This window comes from Physeter macrocephalus, chromosome 11 (genome assembly GCF_002837175.3).
Source record: "Physeter macrocephalus isolate SW-GA chromosome 11, ASM283717v5, whole genome shotgun sequence".
Classification (NCBI taxonomy): Eukaryota; Metazoa; Chordata; class Mammalia; order Artiodactyla; family Physeteridae; genus Physeter; species Physeter macrocephalus.
In genome coordinates this window covers 150877643-150900660 of record NC_041224.1, presented here as the reverse complement: position 1 = coordinate 150900660, position 23018 = coordinate 150877643, and the positions used below count along the sequence as shown (strand labels likewise).

Here is a 23018-nt window from a genome sequence, read left to right as displayed (position 1 = left end):
TATATATACATATATATATGTATATATATACACAGACACACACACGTCTTTTTTTTTTGCAAATTATGTTTTTTTTTAACATCTTTACAGGAGTATAATTGCTTTACAATGGTGTGTTAGTTTCTGCTTTATAACAAAGTGAATCAGTTATACATATACATATGTTCCCATATCTCTTCCCTCTTGCGTCTCCCTCCCTCACACCCTTCCTATCCCACCCCTCTAGGTGGTCACAGACCACCTAGCTGATCTCCCTGTGCTATGCAGCTGCTTCCCACTAGCTATCTATTTTATGTTTGGTAGTGTATATATATGTCCATGCCACTCTCTCACTTTGTCACAGCTTACCCTTCCCTCTCCCCATATCCTCAAGTCCATGCTCTAGTAGGTCTGACACACATCTTCTTTATCCATTCATCTGTTGATGGACACTTAGGTTGCTCCCATATCTTGGCAACTGTATATGATGCTGCTATGAACATTGGGGTGCATGTATCTTTTTGAATCAGTGTTTTTGGGTTTTTTTTTGGATATATACACAGGAATGGAATTTCTGGGTCATATTGTAGTTCTATTCTTAGGTTTTTGAGAAACCTCCATACTGTTTCACACAGTGGCTGCACAAATTTTTATTCCCACCAACAGTGTAGGAGGGTTCCCTTTTCTCCACATCCTCACCAACATTTGTTATTTGTGTTCTTTTGATGATAGCCATCCTGACAGGTGTGAGATGATATCATGTATACTCAATATACTAAGCAGTCTGAGTTTTATCTTGCTTTTCAAGGCTGATATATGATCTTTGGGCTGTTTCTTACTCTTTAAAATAACATTAATGATCACATGGAAGTGAATCATGAAATGTAAAGAATTTAGTTATCTTTCTCCTCACTCACTAGAAACTTTGCAGTACTGTTAGCTTTTTCCCACAAAATATGCTCTGCTGTAGCCATTTTTAGGATCTAGAAGGGACTAAAGAACATGGGACAATAATTTCACTCCATTTTATTATTCTAATTGTAAATTAGCTATTTTGTATTAATACCAGTAAATTATAAGTTATATTGATGTGTATCTTTAGTAACTAATACTAAAAGAAAGAAAAATTATCTTTCATTATAGTGATACCTATCTTTTCATAGCGATCCTTTTTACAGGTGTGCATTTGTGGTAGGACTCTACTGGTTCCTCTTTATTTTTACAGGTGAGGAATCTGAGGCTCAGAGAGCTTAAGTAACTTGCTTAAGGTCATGTGGCTATTTAGGGGTAGAACTAGGATTCCCACCTCTGTGATTACACAATTACTGTCAAGTTCAGGTCTGTTGTTACAGAACAATTCTGGTTAATTCATTCAGAAGTATGTAGCTTTTGTTTGTGGCACACATCTGATATTTGACAGTTTTTTCCCGAGTACAGGTGACCCTTGAACAACAGGGGTTTGAACTGTGCTGGTCCACTGATACCCAGATTTTTTCAATAAATACTACAGTACTACACAATCTGCAGTTGGTTGAATCCACGGATGCAGAACTCACACATATGGCAGGCCAACTGTTATTTATTGAGGAAAATTCTTGTATAAGTGGACCCTCGAGGTTCAAACTCTTGTTTTCAAAGGTCAGCTGTATTTCTATGTCAGACCTCAGTAATGTTGGTGGGAGAGTATTAAAGGCCTATTCAATTTTTTCAGTTAATTTTATGGTTTAAGAGAAATACCAACGCTAGCTAGTCTTAAAGACAGTAGGTATTAGAAAAAATAGTAAATTTAAAAGGAATATATACTTTCTGTGAGGGAATAGAGCAATTATAACTGAGTTTTAAAGTTTCTGTTAGCATTCCAATTATTTTATTAAGGAATTTTTTCCCTTTTGCTTTAAGATGAGAGTTATAATAATCTGACTTTTGGAAATGGGATGTCATGTACATATTTGAAAAATAATTGAATATTTGTCGTGTTTATCATGTGTTAGATCCTACAGATAACGATTCAAGAAACTGGTTCTTATAAAACTTATAGCATCATCAAGGCTGGGAGACATCTAATATAAAAATGTATCCAAATATAACAATGCCCAGTGGAATGCTATATTAGAACTCTGTGTAAAACATTACTAGAACTTCAAGGAGAAGCATACGGTTTAGACTTGGGAAAGGGGTATCGGAAGGTCTGCTAGAGGTATCAACCTTTGAATTAAGGTTAAGAATGAGTAAGAGTTAGCTAAATGATGGAAATGATTAGTATTATATAATACAGAGTGGCTAACATAGAGGGGAGAATGGGGGAGCAAGATAGGAGGGAAGAGATTGTTTCAAGTGGAGATGCAGAGACCTGTTAAGACACTTTGGCAGTATAGATGAACAATAATGGAATGGAAATAATGGAACAATAATGGAATCTGAAATAAAACATTTGCAATGAAGATAGAAATGAACGGGTTCCAGAAAAATTTTTAGCAGCTAATTGATAGTGACATATATGATATTAAAATCTCAATAAATATCAGATGACTAGAGGCTTTGGTTTTGAGGACTGGGTAAATTTTTGTAGCAAGAGAGAGTGAGGGAGATTGCAGTAACAGAAGAGGTCTAGACGAGGGGGTCGAAGTAAAGAGAATAAAGTTGGGAGAAATGAGGTTGATTGAAGTTAAGAGGATGAGATTGTTCAAGGTCTGTGGAAGGAGGCTGAGAGGACAAAGTTGAGGTGAGAAGGATCAGAGAACAAGACCTCCTGAGATTGAGATGTCCAGGTTGGTTGATGTTGAGAAGTCAGACTCAGGTGAAGTCAAGAGTCAGTGTTTAGGTGAGGTTGAGTTCAAATAAGGTTGAGAGGGTAAGGTGGATTAAATTTGAGAGGAACTGAGAAGGTAAGATTGGTTGAGGGTGACAGTTGTTACAAGGGTTGAGAGGTTGAGATTAAGTAGAAGTCGAGGGAAAGATTGCTGAGGTCAAGGGCTGGGGGTTAAGACTGTGGTTGGGAGGACAAATTCAGTTAAGAAAGATCAAGGATAAGTACAGCTGAGAAGTTTTGAGGAGGGTGGAAAAGGACGGTATTGCTTCAGAGTGGCCAGCTGTTTTAGGCTGCCTGGAGCTGTCCTGATTTTAGGACTGAAAATGCAGTGTCCCAGTACGTAAGAATTCCTGCTTTTCAGTCGTGGGTATGGAAGGTTGAAAAGAAAGTACGGAACCCATGAGGTGGGCTTAAACAAATAAGCCGAAAGCAATAGCTTTCAATTTCTAGTGTGAAATAGATATGACATAGCTCATCTGCCTTCATTATGGCTGTTGCTCTTTTTTTCTCCTGAGTCCTAATGCTCACAACTGTGGATCCACAGTAATAGATTATCTGCTTTTGCATCACTCCAAGTAATATGATTTAAGTGTACAACGAAGTGCATTGTAATCCTGAGCATTAACAGTCTTTTTTTTAAACCTTTGCTTGACTGTTGTAGTTTGTAAAGAAATAGTGCTTGTTTAATTTTTAACATTGTAAATATCATGACCTTGTTTTTTAGGATTCAGATAATGAAAATGAGAATAATTACAGTACCAACCACCAGTCTGTTCTCTGTATCTATGAGCTTGGTTTTTTTGTTGGTGTGTTTTTTTAGATTCCACATACAAGTGAGATAATTACTGACTGTATTCCCCACACTGTATGTTTCATACCCATAACTCATTTATTTTGTAACTGCTAGTTTGTACCTCTTAATTTTCTTACCCATTTCTCTCCTCCTCCCTTCCCCCTTCCGTGTGGCAGCTACTTGTCTCTGTATGTATGACTCTGTTTCTGTTTTGTTATGTTTATTCATTTGTCTTGTTTTTCAGGTTTCACATGTAAGTAAAATCAAACAGTATTTGTCTTTCTTTGCCTGACTTATTTCACTTGGCATAATCCTGTTGTCAAAATGGGGAGGTCCATCCCTGTTGTCAAAAATGGCAAGATTTCATTTTTTATGGCTGAATAATATTCCATTGTGTATATACACATCACAATTTCTTTATCCATTACCCATCGATGGACACTTAGGTTGTTTCCATGTCTTGGCTATTGTGAATAATGCTGTGGTGAACATGGGGTGCAGATACCTCTTCAAGATAGTGATTTCATTTCCTTCAGATACTTAACCAGAGGTGAAATTCCTGGGCCATATGGTAGCTCTGTTTTCCATTTTTTGTAGGAATCTCCATAGTGTTTTCCACGGTAGCTGTACCAATTTATATTCCCACCAGCAGTGCACAAGGACTCCCTTTTTCCACATTCTCTCCATCAGTTGTCATTTCTTGTCCTTTTGATAATAGCCATTCCAACAAGTATGAGGTGATATCTCATTGTGGTTTTGATTTGCATTTTCCTGATGATTAGTGATGTTGAGCATCTTTTCATCTACTTGTTGGTCATCTGTATGTCTTCTTTGGAAAAATGTTCTGATCCTCTGCCCGTTTTTTAAGCAGATTTTTTTTGGGGTGGTGATACTGAGTTGTATGAGTTCTTTATATATTTTGGATATTAACCTTTTATGAGTTATATGATTTGCACTTATTTTCTTTCATTCAGTAGGTTGCCTTATCGTTGTGTTGTCTTTTTCTCCCCCCAGTATTATGTATGTGAAATTTGTCTCTGTTTCAGCTCTAAATTCAGGGTCAGCAAGCTTTTCCTGTAAGGAGCCAGGTAGTAAGTGTTTTAGGCTTTGTGAGCTACACTCTTTCACAACTATTCAAATCTGGTGTTGTATCATAAAAGCAGCCATGGACAAAAACAAATGAGCATGGCTGTGTTCAAATAAAACTTTACTGACAAAAATGGATATTAGACTAGATTTGGTCCATGGGTCATACTTGCTGACCCCATGATTTTTTTCATTGCTGTATGGTATTCCACTAATTATACCATAATTTATTTATCCATTTTACTCTTAGACATTTGAGTTGCTTGCAGTTTTGGTTAGTGAAAATAATGTTGCTGTGAACATTCTTGTATATTTTTCTTGCTGCATGTGTGCAAAAAAGTAATTGCTGGATTATCACCTTTATTTGATAATTTCCAAACTGTTTTTCAGAGTGACTGAATCAATTGTAGGGGAGAAAAAATAATTTTCCCTTTACCCTTCTACATTCTTGGCTGAGATCCTTCTGTAATAAAATGCAGATTAATAAGAGAAAAACAAACAGAAGTTTAATAACATGTATACCTCTTGTATACATGGGAGATACCCAGGAAACCTGAGTAAAACTTTCCCCACCATCACCTTAAATACTATCTTAAGACAGAAGAAGGATGTTGGAGGGGGAGGGCAGTTATGAGAGGTTACTGGGAAAAACACAGTAAAAGGGTAAGGTTGTTACACAGATTTAAGTGGGTGCCTTCTCGATTGGTAGAAGTTTCTTGTGATTTAGAATCATCCTTCTCTGCCTGGTACTAACAGGGAGATACTTATAAATGGAGATTTCCTTTATAAATGTACATGTCCCTCACAAAAGGGTAACTTGTACTGATTTTCAGAGCTTGCATGTCTGGTGTTTCCTAAAGACAATCAGCTCAAGATAATCCTTCTGCCAAAGAGACATATTTTGGGGTGTCATATTCCGCTTCCCTTCACATTCTGCACTGCTGCTTTAAAACAAAGAATGTCGCCCTCCATCCAGTTCTGTAGGTGATCTTGGGTGGCCTTGGACAGCAGTGGCTTGAAGCAGGATTTCAGTTTTCTGGCCAGAGACTGAACTCAGGCTGTGGCAGTGAGAGTGGTGAATCCTAGCCACTAGGCCAGTGGCCAGTCGGCTTTGTAGAAGTGAATTTCCACAAAGAGATGGAAAGTAGTGAAACAAATAAAGTGTTTATTAGGAGGATAAAGAGTTTGTGTGATAAAACTTAACACAGGTGGACTCAGAGAAAGGGTCGCGCCCTCATGGTAGTTTGAATCACTTACATGGGGCATTTCTTCTGGGTTTCCTCTGGCCAGTCATCTTGCTGTTGCCTGGCTCTTAGTCCATATTTGTTTATCTCAGGGTCGTCCCCTGTGTGCACGTGCATCTCTTAGCCAAGATGGATTCTAGTGTAGAGGGCTATGGGTAGGTTGACATCACTTACTATGGGGTGACGCCCCCTCCCTTTTTGACCCCCGAGGAGCCTTTCTGCGCATGCATAGTCCAGAAGGTCTCCTTGACCTCGAGAATGAGAAATATGTGGTCTCTTTATCTTTTATCTGGGCAGGGCTCAGCTCCTCCTTGCTCCTGTCCCCCAACGGGACAGTCTCGAGCTGCTCAGCTTGGGGCCCATCTGTCTCTTGCCTCATAGGGATCAAGTCATTAGCCACTACAATCACTTACTTTACAATACACCCTGAAAGGAATTCAGGACAAAGAACAGGATGAGACACTCTGCTTTGGCAAAACAGGCAAAACACGCCCTTAGTTAGATATATTTTGGAAAAAATTTTTTATGAACCTGGATTCTTGCATCTTCCCATACTCAGAAGAGCACTGAAATCATTAACTGAGATGTCTCTTCCTTATGACTAGCAATAACCTTCTACAGAGATGTATGCTTGATTGCACGTATTCCTTAGCCATATATATACTATATATATATACTAGCCTCTTCCCTTACCTCTTCAGAGCAGTTCTTCAGATCTATCTGGGAGGTTGTCTCCTGGGCTATAGTCCTCAATGAGACACTGGATAGTCAACCAAGAGCTCTTGTATTGTGCGTTTTTCTTTCAATCAACACTGGCAACAGTTTTTTGTTCCCCAGGCTCCAAATACTTGCTATTATAGGTTGGGGTATTTTTCCTCATTTTGTCTTTTAAAGCTATTTTGGTGAGTGTGTTATGAATTGTTACCTAATTATGTGGTGAATTTGAATTTTTCGTGATGATGAAACTGAGTGCCCCTAAAAGTTCCTGTATTGAGTTTGATTAATCTCTCTATCCAGAACTCTATTCCCTTTCTTGTCCCATCTGACCTCAATCTTGAGCTAACTGAACACTAATCAACCAGAGTCAGATGACTAAAAAATTGCTGTTGTTAGTAACATTATTAATGTACTAAAATTGCTATTATAGATATCATCATTAATGTAGAAACTCAGGTTGTTTCTCTAGGGCAAGACTAGCTTTCAGACCCCTGAGCCATGGACTGCCTGGCAGAGAATCATAAACCAAAGACATCCTGACTCTCGAAACTGCGATTAAGAAGATGATTAATTCCATCTTCTTTTGTCATATATGCTTGTAATGTGATCAGTTTCCTTTTAAGCATGGCCATGGCTATGTCATGAAAGTTTTAATATGTAATATATTCATAATCAGTCAAATTAAATTTGTTTTTATTTATCCATGAGCTATTTAGAAGTGTTTTTCCTTAACTTATAAACATAGGGAATTTTCTAGTTACTATGTTTTATTGATTTCTAACTTGAGTGTGTTGTAATCAAAGAAAATTTTCATTGAGTTCTTTTGATATTTGTTGAGACTGGCTTGATGAGCTAACACATGATCAGTTTGTATGAATGATGTATGCTTGTTGGGTACATAATAAAAGTATGTTGTTGGGTACATACTAAAAGTTTATACATCCATTTGGTCAAGTTTGTTATTTGTGTTTTTTCAAATTTCTGTGTTTTTGACTTTTTATATCTGTTCTCTTACCAAGAGAATTGTGTTAACATCTCTCATTATGACTGTTTGCCTATTTCACCGTGGTATTAGGTACATATAATTTCAGAATTATTATGTCTTCTTGGTGAATTGAATTTTCATTGTAATGAAACTTTGCGTGGTAATAATGCTTTTTCCCCTTACAGCCTATTTTGTTGGATATTAATATGGCTTCACCAGCTTTCTTTTTCATCTCAACCTTTCTGTAAACTTAAGTTTTAGATATATCTCTTAGAAACAGAAAATATGTTTTAATAGTTTTGTTTTTTAATTGGCTCATTTTAATGTACTTTTAAAATATATTTGGGTTTAAATATTCCTTCCTTTTATGTGCTATTGTTATAATTATTTCTGTCTTGTTGTTGTTCTCTTTTGGATTAATAACATTTTATTATTTTCCTGTTGTTCTAGTAGTTTGGGAGCTGTAGTCTTACTCTTCCACTAGCTGTTGCACTAGAGACTGTTGTGGTCTACAGATTTTTTTTATTTTCCTTCTACTGTTTTGGTCTTGATGGGGAGCAGAATACACCACCCCAAAATGTGCCACTTTGGCATGTGGATTGTTTTAAGCTGAAGGCAATTATGATCCAACAGACTCAGGAAAATCTTTTTATCTCTTCCTTAACTGCCCAAAAGGATTTAGGTAGGAAGCCTGTACAAGGAAGATAGCTATTATGAGAGAGAACTTTTTATATCAGAAGGACTTATCTGCATGGCATGGAAACGTTTGTTTACCAAACATGTGGTCTTCTCATCTTCCTGTGGATTATCTGCTTCCTCTTTGAAGCCCCAGACCCCTACCCCCTTAGCTCAGGATGGCATATGAGTCTAAGTTGACTGCCTGTGAGTCTCATGTGTTTGTGGGGCTCCCATACATACATAATTAAACGTTTTCCTCCTGTTAAATCTGTTTTATGTCAATTTAATTATTAAACTAGCCAACAACCCTAGAAGGGAAGAAGGGAAAATTGTTCCTCCCCAACAGTCTGGTTTTGGTATTGGGATAATGTTGACTTCATAACATGAATTGGGAAGTGTTTCCTCTTTTTTATTTTCTGGAAGTGATTATGTAGAATTGGTGTTACTTCTTCCTTAAATATTTTATAGAATTTGCCAGTGCAACCATCTGGGCATCTCGTTTTCTTTTTCAAAATGTTTTTAGCTATGAATTTAATTTTCTAAATAGATGAGACTATTCTGGCTATGTATGCTTCTTTCTCTTACATTTTCTAATTGGTTTTTACTTGCATAAAGAAACTTGATTTTTTATGTGGATCCATGCCCTTTGATTTTTGGGTGTTGATCTAAATACCTTGTTGAATTCTCTTTAACAAGCAGTAATCATATTAAATATTCTTAATAGAGAAACTTTAAGAGCATTCCTATTAAAGCTAGGAACAATAAAGGAATATCCATAATTGTAGCTATGTTTTAAGTAATATTTTGGATATCATAGCCTATAAAATTGGACAGCAAAATGAACTACATGGTTTTTTTTTAACTTTTATTTTATTTATTTTTATTTTTTTTGTGGTATGCGGGCCTCTCTCTGTTGTGGCCTCTCCCGTTGCGGAGCACAGGCTCCGGACGCGCAGGCTCAGCGGCCATGGCTCAACGGGCCCAGCCGCTCCGCAGCATGTGGGATCCTCCCAGACCGGGGCGCGAACCCTGTTCCCCTGCATCGGCAGGCGGACGCGCAACCACTGCGCCACCAGGGAAGCCCTTAACTTTTATTTTATATTGGACTGTAGTTGATTAGCAATGTTGTGTTAGTTTCAGGTGTACAGCAAAGTGATGCAGTTATACATATACATGTATCTCTTCTTTTTCAAATTCTTTTCCCATTTAGGTTGTTACGTAATATTGAGCAGAGTTCCCTGTGCTATACAGTAGGTCCTTGTTGGTTATCCATTTTACATGTAGCAGTGTGTACATGTCAATTTCAAACTCCCTAACTATCCCTTCCACCACCCAGCCTTCCCCCCACCCACCGGTAACGATAAATTCATTCTCTAAGTCTGTGAGTCTGTTTCTGTTCTGTAAATAAGTTCATTTGTATCATTTTTTTTAAGATTCTGCATGTAAGCAGTATCATACAATATTTGTCTTCCTCTGTCTGACTTACTTCACTCAATATGATGATCTCTAGGTCCATCCCTGTTGTTGCAAATGGTATTATTTCATTGTTTTTAATGGCAGAGTAATATTCTATTGTATATATGTAACACATTTTGTTTATCCATTCATCTGTTGTTGGAGATTTAGGTTTCTTCCATGTTTTGGCTATTGTAAACAGTGCTGCAATGAACATTGGGGTGCGTGTATCCTTTTGGACCATGTTTTTCTTCAGATATATACCCAGGAGTGGGATTGCAGGATCATATGGTAGCTCTATTTTTAGTTTTTTAAGGAATCTCCATACTGTTCTCCACAGTGGCTGCACCAATTTACATTCCAACAGACAGTGTAGGAGGGTTCCCTTCTCTCCATACCCTCTCTAGCATTTGTTGTTTGTGGATCTTTTGATGATAGCCATTCTGACTTATACGAGGTAATATCTCACTGTAGTTTTGATTTGCATTTCTCTAATAATCAGTGATGCTGAACATCTTTTCATGTGCCTCTTGCCATTTGTATGTCTTATTTGGAGAAATGTCTATTTAGGTTTTCTGCCTATTTTTTGATTGGGTTATTTGTGTTTATGATATTAAGCTGCATGTGATGTTCATATAATTTGGAGGCTAATTCTTTGTTGTTGCATTGTTTGCAAATATTTGCACCCATTCTGTGGGTTGTCTTTTTGTTTTGTTTATGGTTTCCTTTGCTGTGCAAAAGCTTTTAAATTTCATTAGGTCCCATTTGTTTATTTTTGTTTTTATTTCCATTACTCTGGGAGATGGATTGAAAAGGATATTGCTGTGATTTATGTCAGAGAGTGTTCTACCTGTGTTTTCCTCTAATATGTTGATAGTGTCCAGTCTTATATTTAGGTCTTTAATCCATTTTGAGTTTATTTTTGTGTATGGTGTTAAAGAGCATTCTAATTTCATTTTTTTACAGGTAGCTGTCCAGTTTTCCCAGCACCATTTCTTGAAGAGACTGTCTTTCCTCCATTGTATAGTCTTACCTCCTTTGTCATAGATTAATTGACCATAGGTGCGTGGGTTTATTTCTGGGCTTTCTATTCTGTTCCATTGATCTATATTTCTATTTTTGTGCCAGTACCATACTGTTTTGATGACTGTAGCTTTGTAGTTTAGTCTGAAGTCAGGGAGCCTGAATTTTCCAGCTCCATTTTTCTTTCTCAAGATTGCTTTCACTATTCAGGGTCTTTTGTGTCTCCATATAAATTTTAAGATTTTTTGTTCTAGTTCTGTGAAAAATGCCATTGGTAATTTGATAGGGTTTGCATTGAATCTAGATTGCCTTGGTTAGTATACTTATTTTGACAACATTGATTCTTCCAATCCAAGTATATGGTATATCTTTCCCTCTGTTGTGTCATCTTCGATTTCTTTCATCAGCATCTTACAGTTTTCAGAGTACAGGTCTTTTGTCTCCTTAGGTAGGTTTATTCCTAGGTATTTTATTCTTTTTGATGTGGTGGTAAATGGGATTTTTTTCTTTAATTTCTCTTTCTGATCTTTCGTTGTTAGTGTATAGAAATGCAACAGATTTTTGTGTATTAATTTTGTAACCTGCAACTTTACCGAATTCATTGATGAGCTGTAGTAGTTTTCTGGTAGCGTTTTTAGGATTTTTTTATGTACAGTATCGTGTCATCTGCAGACAGTGACAGTTTACTTGTTTTCTAATTTGGATTCCTTTTATTTCTTTTTATTCTCTGATTGCCACAGCTAGGACTTCCAAAACCATGTTGAATGAAAGTGGAAATACTTAGAGGAAATACTTTCAGCTCTTTTTGAAATATTTGTTTATTTTTTAATTATTATTTTGGTTGTGCTGGGTCTTAGTTGTGGCACACGGGCTCTGCATTGCGGCATGCAGACTCTTAGTTGTGGCATGCATGCGGGATCTAGTTCCCTGACCAGGGATTGAACCCAGGCCCCCTGCATTGGGAGTGTGGAGTTTTACCCACTGGACCACCAAGGAAGTCCCTGCTTTTAGCTTTTGAACACTGAATATTATATTAGCTGTAGGTTTGTTGTATATGGCCTTTATTATGTTGAGGTATGGTTCCCTCTATGCCCACTTTCTGGAGAGTTTTTTTTCATAAATCGGGCTGAATTTTGTCAAAAGCTTTTTCTGCATCTATTGAGATGATCATATGGTTTTTATTCTTCAATTTGTTGATGTGGTGTATCACACTGATTGATTTGTGGATACTGAAAAATCCTTCCATCCCTGATAAATCCCACTTGATCATGGTGTATGATCCTTTATGTATTTTTGGATTCAGATTGCTAGTAGTTTGTTGAGGATTTTGTGTCTGTGTTCATCAGTGATATTGGCCTGTAATTTTCTTTTTTTGTGGTATCTTTGTCTGGTTTTGGTATTAGGGTGATGGTGGACTCATAGAATGAGTTTGGGAGTTTTCCTTCCTCTGCAATTTTTTAGAACAGTTTCAGAAGGATAGATTTTAACTCTTCTCTAAATGTTTGATAGAATTCGCCTGTTAAGCCATCTGGTCCTGAGCTTTTGTTTGTTGGGAGTTTTTCAATCACAGTTTCAATTTCAGTACAGTAAGTCCCCTACACATGAACGAGTTTTGTTCCAAGAGTGCATCTGTAAGTCCAATTTGTTCGTTAAGTCCAACAAAGTTAGCCTAGGTACCCAACTAACACAGTCGGCTAAATAGTACTGTACTGTAACAGGTTTATAATACTTTTCACACAAATGATACATAGAAAACAAACAACACAAAAAATAAGACATTTTTAATCTTACAGTGCAGTACCTTGAAAAGTACCGTAGTACAGTACAACAGCTGACATACAGGGGCTGGCATCGAGTGAACAGGCAAGAAGAGTTACTGACTGGAGGAGGCAGAGGAGGCGGGCGATGGTAGAGCAATAGGGGGAAGGATCGTCAGCAGTAGGAGATGGAGGGCAAGGTGAAGTTTCACTCATGCCTGATGTTGATGGCACAGGTTCTGGTTCCTTTCTGGATTCAGTTTTATCCACCCTCTTGAAAAAACGATCCATTGATCTCTGGGTAGTAGCTCTTTTTTTCTCGTCATAGATGATACAGTAGCACTGGACTGAATTCTGAACGTCTGCTGCAACCTTCGTGCACCATTCTATGTTTGGGTCCTGTGCCTCAAAACCTAACAGTGCCTCCTCAAATAAAGAAAATCCCCTTGCTATTTCCTTTGTCATGAATCTCTTCATTTCTTCAGTTACTTCTTCCTCTTGTCTATCTTTGTCTGTTCTCTGGGCCTCCAATTCCATCAGGTCTTCATTAGTACTGTAACCTCCTTGTGTTGCACAGCAAGGAATTCAATGAAGCCGTCCTCTTGCAGATCTAGCTCCAGCTTCTTGCTTAGGGCCACTAAGTTGCTGAAGACCTCTTTGGGCTCCTCATCCACCTTCTCAAATCCACGAAAATCGTGAACAAACTGCAGGCAAAGGTTCTTCCAAACCCTATTCATGATGATGGCCGTAAGCTCACGCCATGCAAAGTCAATGTTTTTATGGACTTGTAGATGTTATAGTCCGTCCAAAATTGTCTCAAGATTGTTCCTGATTCCTGTCATTCGCCTTTACTGGCTGACAAAAGTGTGATGTAAATAATATTTCTGGAAAGTCACTATAACTCCCTGGTCCATAGGTTGGATGAGCGATATAGTATTTGGTGACAGGTGCACTACTTTGGCATTGAGATGAAAGTCATCCATGAATGGGGGGTGGCCCGAGCATTGTCAAACAGCAAAGGAATGTTGAATGGAATGTCTTTGTCCAAGCAATATTTCTCTACCTCCAGGACAAAGTGGTGGAAAAACCAGTGCTGGAAAATTGCCTGTGTAAACCAGGGTTTGGGGTTACTCTTCCACACAACAGGAAGAGAACCTTTGGCTTTGTTTTTAAGGGCTCTTGGGTTCTCTGAATGATAAACTAAGAGAGCCTTCAGCTTCATATTGCGGGAAGCACTGCCACCAAACAACAGAGTTAGTCTGCCCTTTGCTGTTTTATAGCCTGGCATTAACTTTTCCTCCTTACTGATGTAACTTTGGTTTGCCATCCTCTTCCAGTACAGTCCTATCTCATCCACATTAAAAACCTGCTCTGTTAAATACACGCCTTCATCAATAATTTCTCAAAGAGTTTCAGGAAATTCCTGGGCAGCTACCGTATCTGCACTCACTGCCTTGCCACTTACTTTTACGTTGTGAAGTTTGGCTCTAAACTTGAACCAGTGAAACCAGCCATTGCTGACATTAAAAGATGTGCCCTCTGATTCTTTGCCGTGTTTCTTCTTCAAGTCTTTGTAAAGGCTTTTAGCTTTGTCTTGAATCAGCATAAAGCTGAGTGGGACTCAACACTGTTGCTGATCCTGCATCCATACACTGAGAAGTTTCTCCACCTCTTCCATCATTCTTCCACACTTCTTCGATATTGTCAACATCATTGGCACAGCACACTTCTCATATTCCATGATCTTGTCTTTGTTCTTTAGAATTGTGCTGATGGTTGAATGATTTGTGTTATAAGACAAGTGACGTCTACCATCTTTTCTCCTCACTTCACTCTCAATTTTTTTCACTTTTGTTTCCATTGTTATCTCTTGGCACTTCTTAGCAGTGCCAGCTACATCACGCACTCCTTTTACACTTGCTTCCAGACATCCTGGGCTTGAAATAAAGATACTGTACTACTGTACTCTATACAGTACTGTATAGTAAGGTACACAAAAGCACAACCACTTGTAGAGGATGCATGCATGTGACAAGGTACACCAGACACGTGAAGTAACTTATGTGATTAGACATGTGAACATAAGTTTGCATCTTTGAAAGGTGGCAACTTGAAAGCTCATATGTAGGGTACTTACTGTATTGTGATTGGGCTGTTCATGTTTCTGTTTCTTTCTGGTTCAGTCTTGGGAGCTTGTACCTTTCTAAGAATTTATCTGTTTCTTCCAGGTTGTCCATTTTATTGGCATATAGTCGCTTGTAGTAGTCTCTTATGATCCTTATATTTCTGTGGTGTCCATCTTAATTTCTCCTTTTTCATTTCTAATTTTACTGATTGGAGTCCTCTCCATTTTTTTCTTGATGAGTGGCTAAAGTTTTATCAATTTTGTTATCTTGTCAAAGAACCAGCTTTTAGTTTCATTGATCTTTGTTATTGTTTTTTTCACCTCTATTTTATTTATTTCTGCTCTGATGTTTATGATTTCTTTCCTTCTGCTAACTTTAGGTTTTGTTTGTTCTTCTTTCTCTAGTTTCTCTAGCTGTAAGGTTAGGTTGTTTGAAATTTTTCTTGTTTCCTGAGGTAAGCTTGTATTGCTCTAAACTGTCTAGGAGGCTTGTGCAGGCTTCCTGTTGGGAGGGGCTGGTTCCCGTCCAGTAGTGGGTGGAGCTGGGTCTTGTCCTTCTGGTGGGCAGGGCTGTGTTCAGGGAGACTTTAAGCCACTTGTGTGCTGATGGGTGGGGCTGTGTTCCCACCCCGTTGGTTTTTAGACTGCTTTTGCTGCATCCCATAGGTTTTGATTCATTGTGCTTTTGTTTTCATTTGTTGCTAGGTATTAATAATTGATTTTCTCTTTCATTTCTTCAGTGATCCATTGGTGGTTTAGTAGCATATTGTTTAGCCTCCACGTGTTTGTGTTTTTTACAGTTTTTTTTCTTGTAGTTGATTTCTAATCTCATAGCGTTGTGGTTGGAAAAGATGCTTGATATGATTTCAGTTTTCTTAAGTTTACCCAGGCTCGCTTTTCGGCCCAGCATGTGGTCAATCCTGGAGAATGTTCCATGTGCACATGAAAAGAATGTGTATTCTGCTGCTTTTGAATGGAATTATTGTTAAATATCAATTAAGTCCATCTGGTTTAATGTGTCATTTGAGGCCTGTGGTTTTTTATTTTCTGTCTGGATGATCTGTCCATTGATATAAGTGGGGTGTTATAATCCCCCACTATTGTGTTACTGTCGATTTCTCCCTTTATGGCTGTTAGTATTTGCCTTATATATTGAGGTGCTTCTATGTTGGGTGCATATGTATTTACAGTTGTTATATCTTCTTGGATTGATCCCTTGATCATTATGTAGTGTCCTTTGTCTCTTGTAACAGACTTTACTTTAAAGTCTTTTTTTTTTTTTAGCTTTCTTTTGATTTCCATTTGCATGGAATACCTTTTTCCATCCCCTCACTTTCAGTATGTGTGTGTCCCTAGGTCTGAAGTGGGTTTCTTGTAAGCAGCATATATACAGGTCTTGTTTTTGTATCCATTCAGCCAGTGTATGTCTTTTGGTTGGAGCATTTAATCCGTTTACATTTAAGGTAATTATTGATATGTAAATTGCTATTGCCATTTTCTTAATTGTTTGGGGTTTGTTTTTGTAGGTCTTTTTTCTACTTTACTTTAAAGTCTTTTTTTTTTTTTAGCTTTCTTTTGATTTCCATTTGCATGGAATACCTTTTTCCATCCCCTCACTTTCAGTATGTGTGTGTCCCTAGGTCTGAAGTGGGTTTCTTGTAAGCAGCATATATACAGGTCTTGTTTTTGTATCCATTCAGCCAGTGTATGTCTTTTGGTTGGAGCATTTAATCCGTTTACATTTAAGGTAATTATTGATATGTAAATTGCTATTGCCATTTTCTTAATTGTTTGGGGTTTGTTTTTGTAGGTCTTTTTTCTTCCCTTCCTCTTTTGTTCTCTTGTGGTTTGATGGCCATCTTTATTCTGTTTGGGTTGCTTTTTCTTTTTTGTGTGTGTATCTATTATAGTTTTGGGGTTTGCTGTTCCCATGAGGTTTTTTTGTTTAATTAATTAATTAATTAATTAATTTTTGGCTGCATTGGGTCTTTGTTGCTGTGTGTGAGCTTTCTCTAGTTGCGGCGAGTGGGGGCTACTCTTTGTTGAGCTGCACAGGCTTCTCATTGCAGTGGCTTCTCTTGTTGCGGAGCACAGGCTCTAGGTGCACAGGCTTCAGTAGTTGTGGCTCGTGGGCTTTAGAGCACAGGCTCAGTAATTGTGGCACATGGGCTTAGTTGCTCTGTGGCATGTGGGATCTTCCCAGACCGGGGTTTGAACCCATGTCCTCTGCATTGGCTGGTGGATTTTTAATCACTCTGCCACCAGGGAAATCCCTCCTGTGAGGTTTTGATATAACAGTCTATATAGGTACAAGGTTGTTTTAATTTTCTGGTTTCTTTCCTGTCTAGAGAAGTTCCTTTAGCATTTCTTGCAGAGCTGGTCTGGTGGTACTGAATTCTCTTAGCTTTTGCTTGTCTGTAAAGTTTTTTTTTTTTTAATTGGGATATAGTTGTTTTACAGTGTTGTGTTTCTTCTCTACAGCAAAGTGGAGTTTCCTGTGCTATACAACAGGTTCTCATTAGTTATCTATTTTATACATATTAGTGTATATATGTTAGTCCTGATCTCCCAATTCATCCACCCGCCCTTTCCCCTCTTGATGTCCTTATGTTTGTTCTCTACCTCTGTGTCTCTATTTCTGCCTTGCAAACTGGTTCATCTGTAACATTTTTGTAGATTCCACAAATATGCATTAATTTACAATATTTGTTTTTCTCCTTCTGACTTACTTCACTCTGTATGACAGTGTCTAGGTCCATCCACGTCTCTACAGATGACCCAATTTCATTCATTTTTATGGCTGAGTAATATTCCATTGTATATATTTACCACATCTTCTTTATCCATTCATCTGTCAATGAATATTTAGGTTGCTTCCATGACCTGGCTATTGTAAATAGTGCTGCAGTGAACATTGGGGTGTGTAAAGCCTTTGATTTCTCCATCAAATCTGAATGAGAGGCTTTCTGGGTAGAGTATTCTTGGTCGTAGGTTCTTCCCTTTCATCATTCTAAATACAGTATATTGTGCTACTCCCTTCTGGCCTGCAGAGTTTCTGCTGAGAAATCAGCTGATAACCTTATGGGAGTTCCCTTGTATGTTATTTGTTGTTTTTCCCTTGTTACTTTTAATATTTTTTCTTTGCCTTTAGTATTTGTCAGTTTGATTACTAGGAGTCTTGGCATGTTCCTACTTGGGTTTATGTGCCTGGGACTCTTTGTGCTTCCTGGACTTGGATGACTGTGTGAAGTTTTCAGCTATTATCTCTTCAAATATTTTCTCAGGTCCTTTCTCTCTTCTCCTTCTGGGACCCCTATAATGGGAATGTTGGTGCATTTAAAAGGTCTCTTAGACTGTTTACATTTCTTTTCATTCTATTTTCTTTATTCTGTTCCATGGCAATGATTTCCGCCATTCTGTTTTCATGTCACTTATCTGTTCTTCTGACGCACTTATTGTACTATTGATTCCTTCTAATGTATTTTTCATTTCAGTTATCATATTGTTCATCTCTGTTTGTTCTTAATTCTTCTAGGTCTTTGTTAAACATTTCTTGCATCTTCTTAATCCTTGCCTCTATTCTTTTTCCAAGATCTTGGATCATCTTCACTGTCATTATTCCGAATTCTTTTTCTAGTAGGTTGGCTATTTCCACTCCACTTAATTTTTCTTCTGGGGTTTCATTTTGTTCCTTCATCTGGGACATATTCCTCTGCCTTCTCATTTTGACTAAATTTCTGTGAATGCAGTTCCATTCCACAGGCTGCAGGATTGTAGTTCTTGCTTCTGTTGTCTGCCCTCTGGTGGATGAGGCTGTCTAAGAGGCTTGTGCAGGGTTCCTGATGGGAGGGACTGGTTCCCAGTGGTGGAGAGCTGGGTCTTGTCCCTCTGGTGGGCAGGGCTGTGCTCTGGGAGACTTTAAGCCACTTATGTGCGATGGGCAGGGCTGTGTTCCTGTGCCATTGGTTATTTGGCCTGAGATGATCCAGCACTGGAGCCTACAGGCTGTTTGGTGGTAATGGTGGTCTTTGGGAGGGCTCATGCCAATGAGTGGTTCCCAGAACTGCTGCTGCTAGTGTCTTTGTCCCTGCATTGAGTCACAGACACCCCCTGCCTCCCCAGGAGACCCTCCAATGCTAGCAGGTAGGTCTGGCCCAGTCTATTCTGGGGTCACTGCTTTTTTTCTCTGGGTCCTGGTACCCTCAAGACTTTATGCGTGCCCTCCAAGAGTGGAGTTCCTGTTTTCCCCAGACCTGTGGAAGTCCTGTGATCAAACCCCATTGGCCTTCAAAGCCAGATTCTTTGGGAACTCCTTCTCCCATTGCTGGACGCCCAGGCTGGAAAGCCTGACTTGGGGCTCAGAATTTTCATTCCTGTGGGATAACTTCTGTGGTATAATTATTTTCCAGTTTGTGGGTCACCCATTTGGTGGGTGTGGGGTTTGATTTTATCACGATTACACCCCCTCCTACCATCTTGTTGTGGCTTCTTTGTCTTTGGATGTAGGGTATCATTTTTAGTAGGTTCCAGTGTTTTTTTGTCAATGGTTATTCTGCAGTAGTTGTGATTTTGGTATTTTTGTAAGAAGGGCGTGAGCTCACATCCTTCCACTCTGCCATCCTGAGCTAATCTAAACTAAGTGGGTTTAGATAGAAAGGAATGAAAATGTCATTATGTGCAGATGAAATGTTCTCTACTGAGAAATTTTATACACAAGAAGATTAAACCTATTAGAATGAAAAAGATCATGCAACAGATGGCTCTTCATTTGTAAATACTTTGTAATTTTCATTTTGATTTCTTCTCTAACATGTTAATGTATTTTAAAACGTTTTCAGCTTCCATATATATGGATTCTTTCTGCAGTTATCTTTTTGCTATTGATTTTAAATATTATCGATTGTAGTCATTGAATGTTATATATGATGATTTTTTATATGTGAATTTGCCTAGTTTTCCATTATGCCCTATAATAAGTTTAATTTTTATTAATATTTTGTGTGTGTTTGAGGAGAAAATAGCAATCCAAATTTGCTGGGCTCAAAATTCTATATATATCTATTAGAAAGAACTTGTTAATCATTTTACTCATCTTCAATAATCTTATTTATAATCTGCTTGATCAGTTAGTTTCTGGGAGAGGTATGTTAAGCTCCTTTAGGATGTTTTGTGTATTTATTTCTTAAATTTTTATCCATTTTGCTGCATAAATTTCAAAGCAATATAGTCACATAATATTTAATAATTCTAACATTTTCTTTAAAAATTGTTCCATTTTCCAATATTGAATTTTTTTTTTTTTTTTTGGCCGTGCCTCATGCATGCAGGATCCTAGTTCCCCAGTCAGGGATCAAACCCACGCATCGCGCGGAGTTCTAAACACTGGACCACCAGGGAAGTCCTAAATATTTCTTTTTGATGCTGTTTGCCTTGAATTCTGTTTTGTCCATTAAAAATATTATTATGTATTGATCCTCCTGCCCCCACCAGTTTTTGTGTGTGTGTGTGTGTGTGTGTGTGTGTGTGTGTAGTGTATCATTTTTTGTAACCTCTGCCTTCAACCTTGTGTTTTCATTCTTTTTTTTTAAAGTGCATTTTTTGTAAGTAATATATAACTGGATTTCTAAGAATGTCAGTCAGAAAATCTTTATTAGTTAATAGACAAGTTCAGCAGTTACTCAGATTGTTGATGTTTGTATGTATTTCCACCACTCAGAACACTGATTGAGAAAAACCCAATCAAGTAGAAGCCAAGAAAGAAGGGAGAAAATAGTCAAAATAAAACTGAGGTTCAAAGTAATCCTTTTAATATCAACATTGTAGATATAATTTCATTTTATTTTAGTGTTGTAAGTTGCTGATGAACAGTCTTTTTTCTAATCCTCATCCCTTTTTTCTAATCCTCATCCCTTTGTCTTTTCACTCTTTTTACTTTTGAGATTCTCTTTTTATCCTTAATATCCTAAGGCTTTACTATTAGTTGATTAAGAGTGGGCTGTCTTTGTTTTGTTGTGGTTATTTTTAAATTTTATTTTTTTACTTATTTTGGCTGTGCCTCATGGCTTATAGGGTCTTAGGTCCCTGACCAGGGATCGAACCTCAGCCCACAACAGTGAAATCAATGAATCTTAAGCACAGGATCACCAGGGAATTCCTGTTGTGGTTATTTTTTATTGTGCTCTTTCAGTCTGAGGAATCATGTATTTTTAATATATTATTCATTAATTATTGATTAGTTATTGCCCTTCCTCCATTCTCTTTATTCTGTAATTCTGAAACCCCTAATAGAGCTATTTTGGATCTAGCTTTCATAATATGCCTTTTCTTTCATTTATCCCATCTGTTTGTGCATCATTCTAGTGGAATTCTTAGGTTGTGTTTCTTGTGTACTACTTTGGTCTTAAGCTGTGTTTAGTCATTATTCAGCTATTCCACTGAATTTAATTTGGGTTTTGTTGATGGTGATGGTTGTTAATTAATTTCAGCAATCACATTCTTCTTTCCTAAAGACTTTGCAACACACAGGTAACATGGCATCAATTTCCGTTTACCACTATGGAATCCTGTCTAATTTTTTCATAGCTAACTTTGTTTCTGGTGTGTATAAAATGTTCTCTTTTGTTTTCAAGAGCAGTGTTACATTTATTAGTATTTTTATAATGATTCTATGTAATAACATAATTTAGTGTGGTGGTTAATAGCATAGACTCTGGAGGCAGAGGGCCAAGGTTCAAAGCCAAGTTCTGCCTCTTTGACAAGTTATTAAAACTCCCTGTATTCCATTATCCTTACTTTGATCATAATACTAATACTTATGTCATAGGATTTTTTGAGGATCAAAGGAGGTAATAAATGTCAAAATACGTGGCATATACCAAGTCCTAAGTAAATATTAGCTGCTATTAGTTGTAGTAGTGGTGGTAGTACTATATTAGTTATCATTATGCAATCGTATGGTTTGTGGAGATTTTCCCATGTTTTTGTAATCTGCCATGCCATCCCAGCCATGCCTTATATTACTTTTTAAAATTGAAAATGAGATCTAACAGACTTAAATAACTTATGGCTGCTCTTTCTTTTCTACAGATTGATCCTGAGTTAGAAGAAAAACTGAAAATGAATAAAGTGTCATTGGAATCAGAGTATGAGGTACAGTATGCTAATGTAGCAATCTTCCTAGTCAGTGACTGGTTCTATCTGCTTTAAGGTAAATTCAAATTATTATCAGTACAGGAAAAAAATATTTACCTTAAATATATGTTATTGGAACAACTATGTAGTCGTTTGAAAAGAAAATAAAGATGGATCTATATTTCATATACTGTTTCATATCCATATTCTAGATGGATCAAGAATTTAAAACCAAAAAACAAAAGGCTAAAAGTACTAGGAGTAAGCAGTGAAGATTCTTTTTAGTGGTCTTGAGTCAGAAAAGCCTATTTAAATATGATAGAAAACCCAGAAGCTTTAAAAGTAAAGATTGCAGAATTCATACATAAAAATTCAAAAGTTCAAAAGTTCAACCTAAAAAATAATAGTGTATATAAAGTTACTAGTTAAATGTGAAATTCTAAAAATATTGTTTATCTTAACATGATGAATTAATTTATTTAAATATGAAGAGCAAATCAGTATGGAAAATTTCAACAACTCAGTTGATCAGTAGGAACATGGGCAGAGGATGTAATGAGTTCAGAGACGAGGAAATAAATATCAGTTTTAAACAGGTAAAGAGATGCTCAACTTATAATAGGAATGTTAATTAAAATTATAACGAGGTGTCATTCCCCACCTATCTTATTAATGAAATCAAAGACCTTAATAGCATGTTTTATTATAGGATGTGGAGAGAGAGGGTGTTCTCCATCTCTGATCATATTTTCCCATTTTCATGTTTGGTCATTTTTGATTGAAAGGTGGACATTGTGAATAATATACATTGAAGAGACGTGTGAAGAGTGTTGATTCTCATTTTAGCAGTTCAATCATTGGCTGATCATTTTGAGCTTGATTTTATGCTTCATAAGGGAGGCTCTGTAGAAAGGTTTTGATGTTTCCTAAACCCCTCAAACTTTGTGGCATTCAGTCTCCAAATTGTTTACCCAGAGGATCTTGTCAGAGCTTAAGACTAGACTACTTTTTTGTTGTTGTTGTTTGTTTTTGTTTTTTAGTCTAGTTTGGGACTGGACCACTTTTGCATGAAGTTGTTCTGCCAACCTTGCATCCCATTTAAGAATTATTCTCAAATTCTCTTGAGCATATAGGTCTTATGTTATCTGAGTGAAGGCCATTATTCTTTCTTAAAACCTTTTTATAACTTTGTATCATTTCATAACTATACTTGAAAATAATTTACTCTGTTCTTGA

General features: G+C 37.3%; 1 protein-coding gene across 4 annotated transcripts in view; it reads left to right on the top strand.

Moving 5' to 3' along the window:
• The window catches only part of COX16 (cytochrome c oxidase assembly factor COX16), a 124224-nt gene that overhangs the window by 9970 nt on the left and 91236 nt on the right, over positions 1-23018 (top strand). For all 4 annotated transcript variants that reach the window (XR_008618696.1, XR_008618697.1, XR_008618695.1 and 1 more), the window contains one exon: positions 21738-21800. Coding sequence is in view for 1 of the 4 variants with exons in the window: in XM_055088567.1 (XP_054944542.1) it covers positions 21738-21800 (63 nt within the window). In the remaining 3 variants the exon portion in view is untranslated. The remainder of the gene's footprint in view (positions 1-21737; positions 21801-23018) is intronic.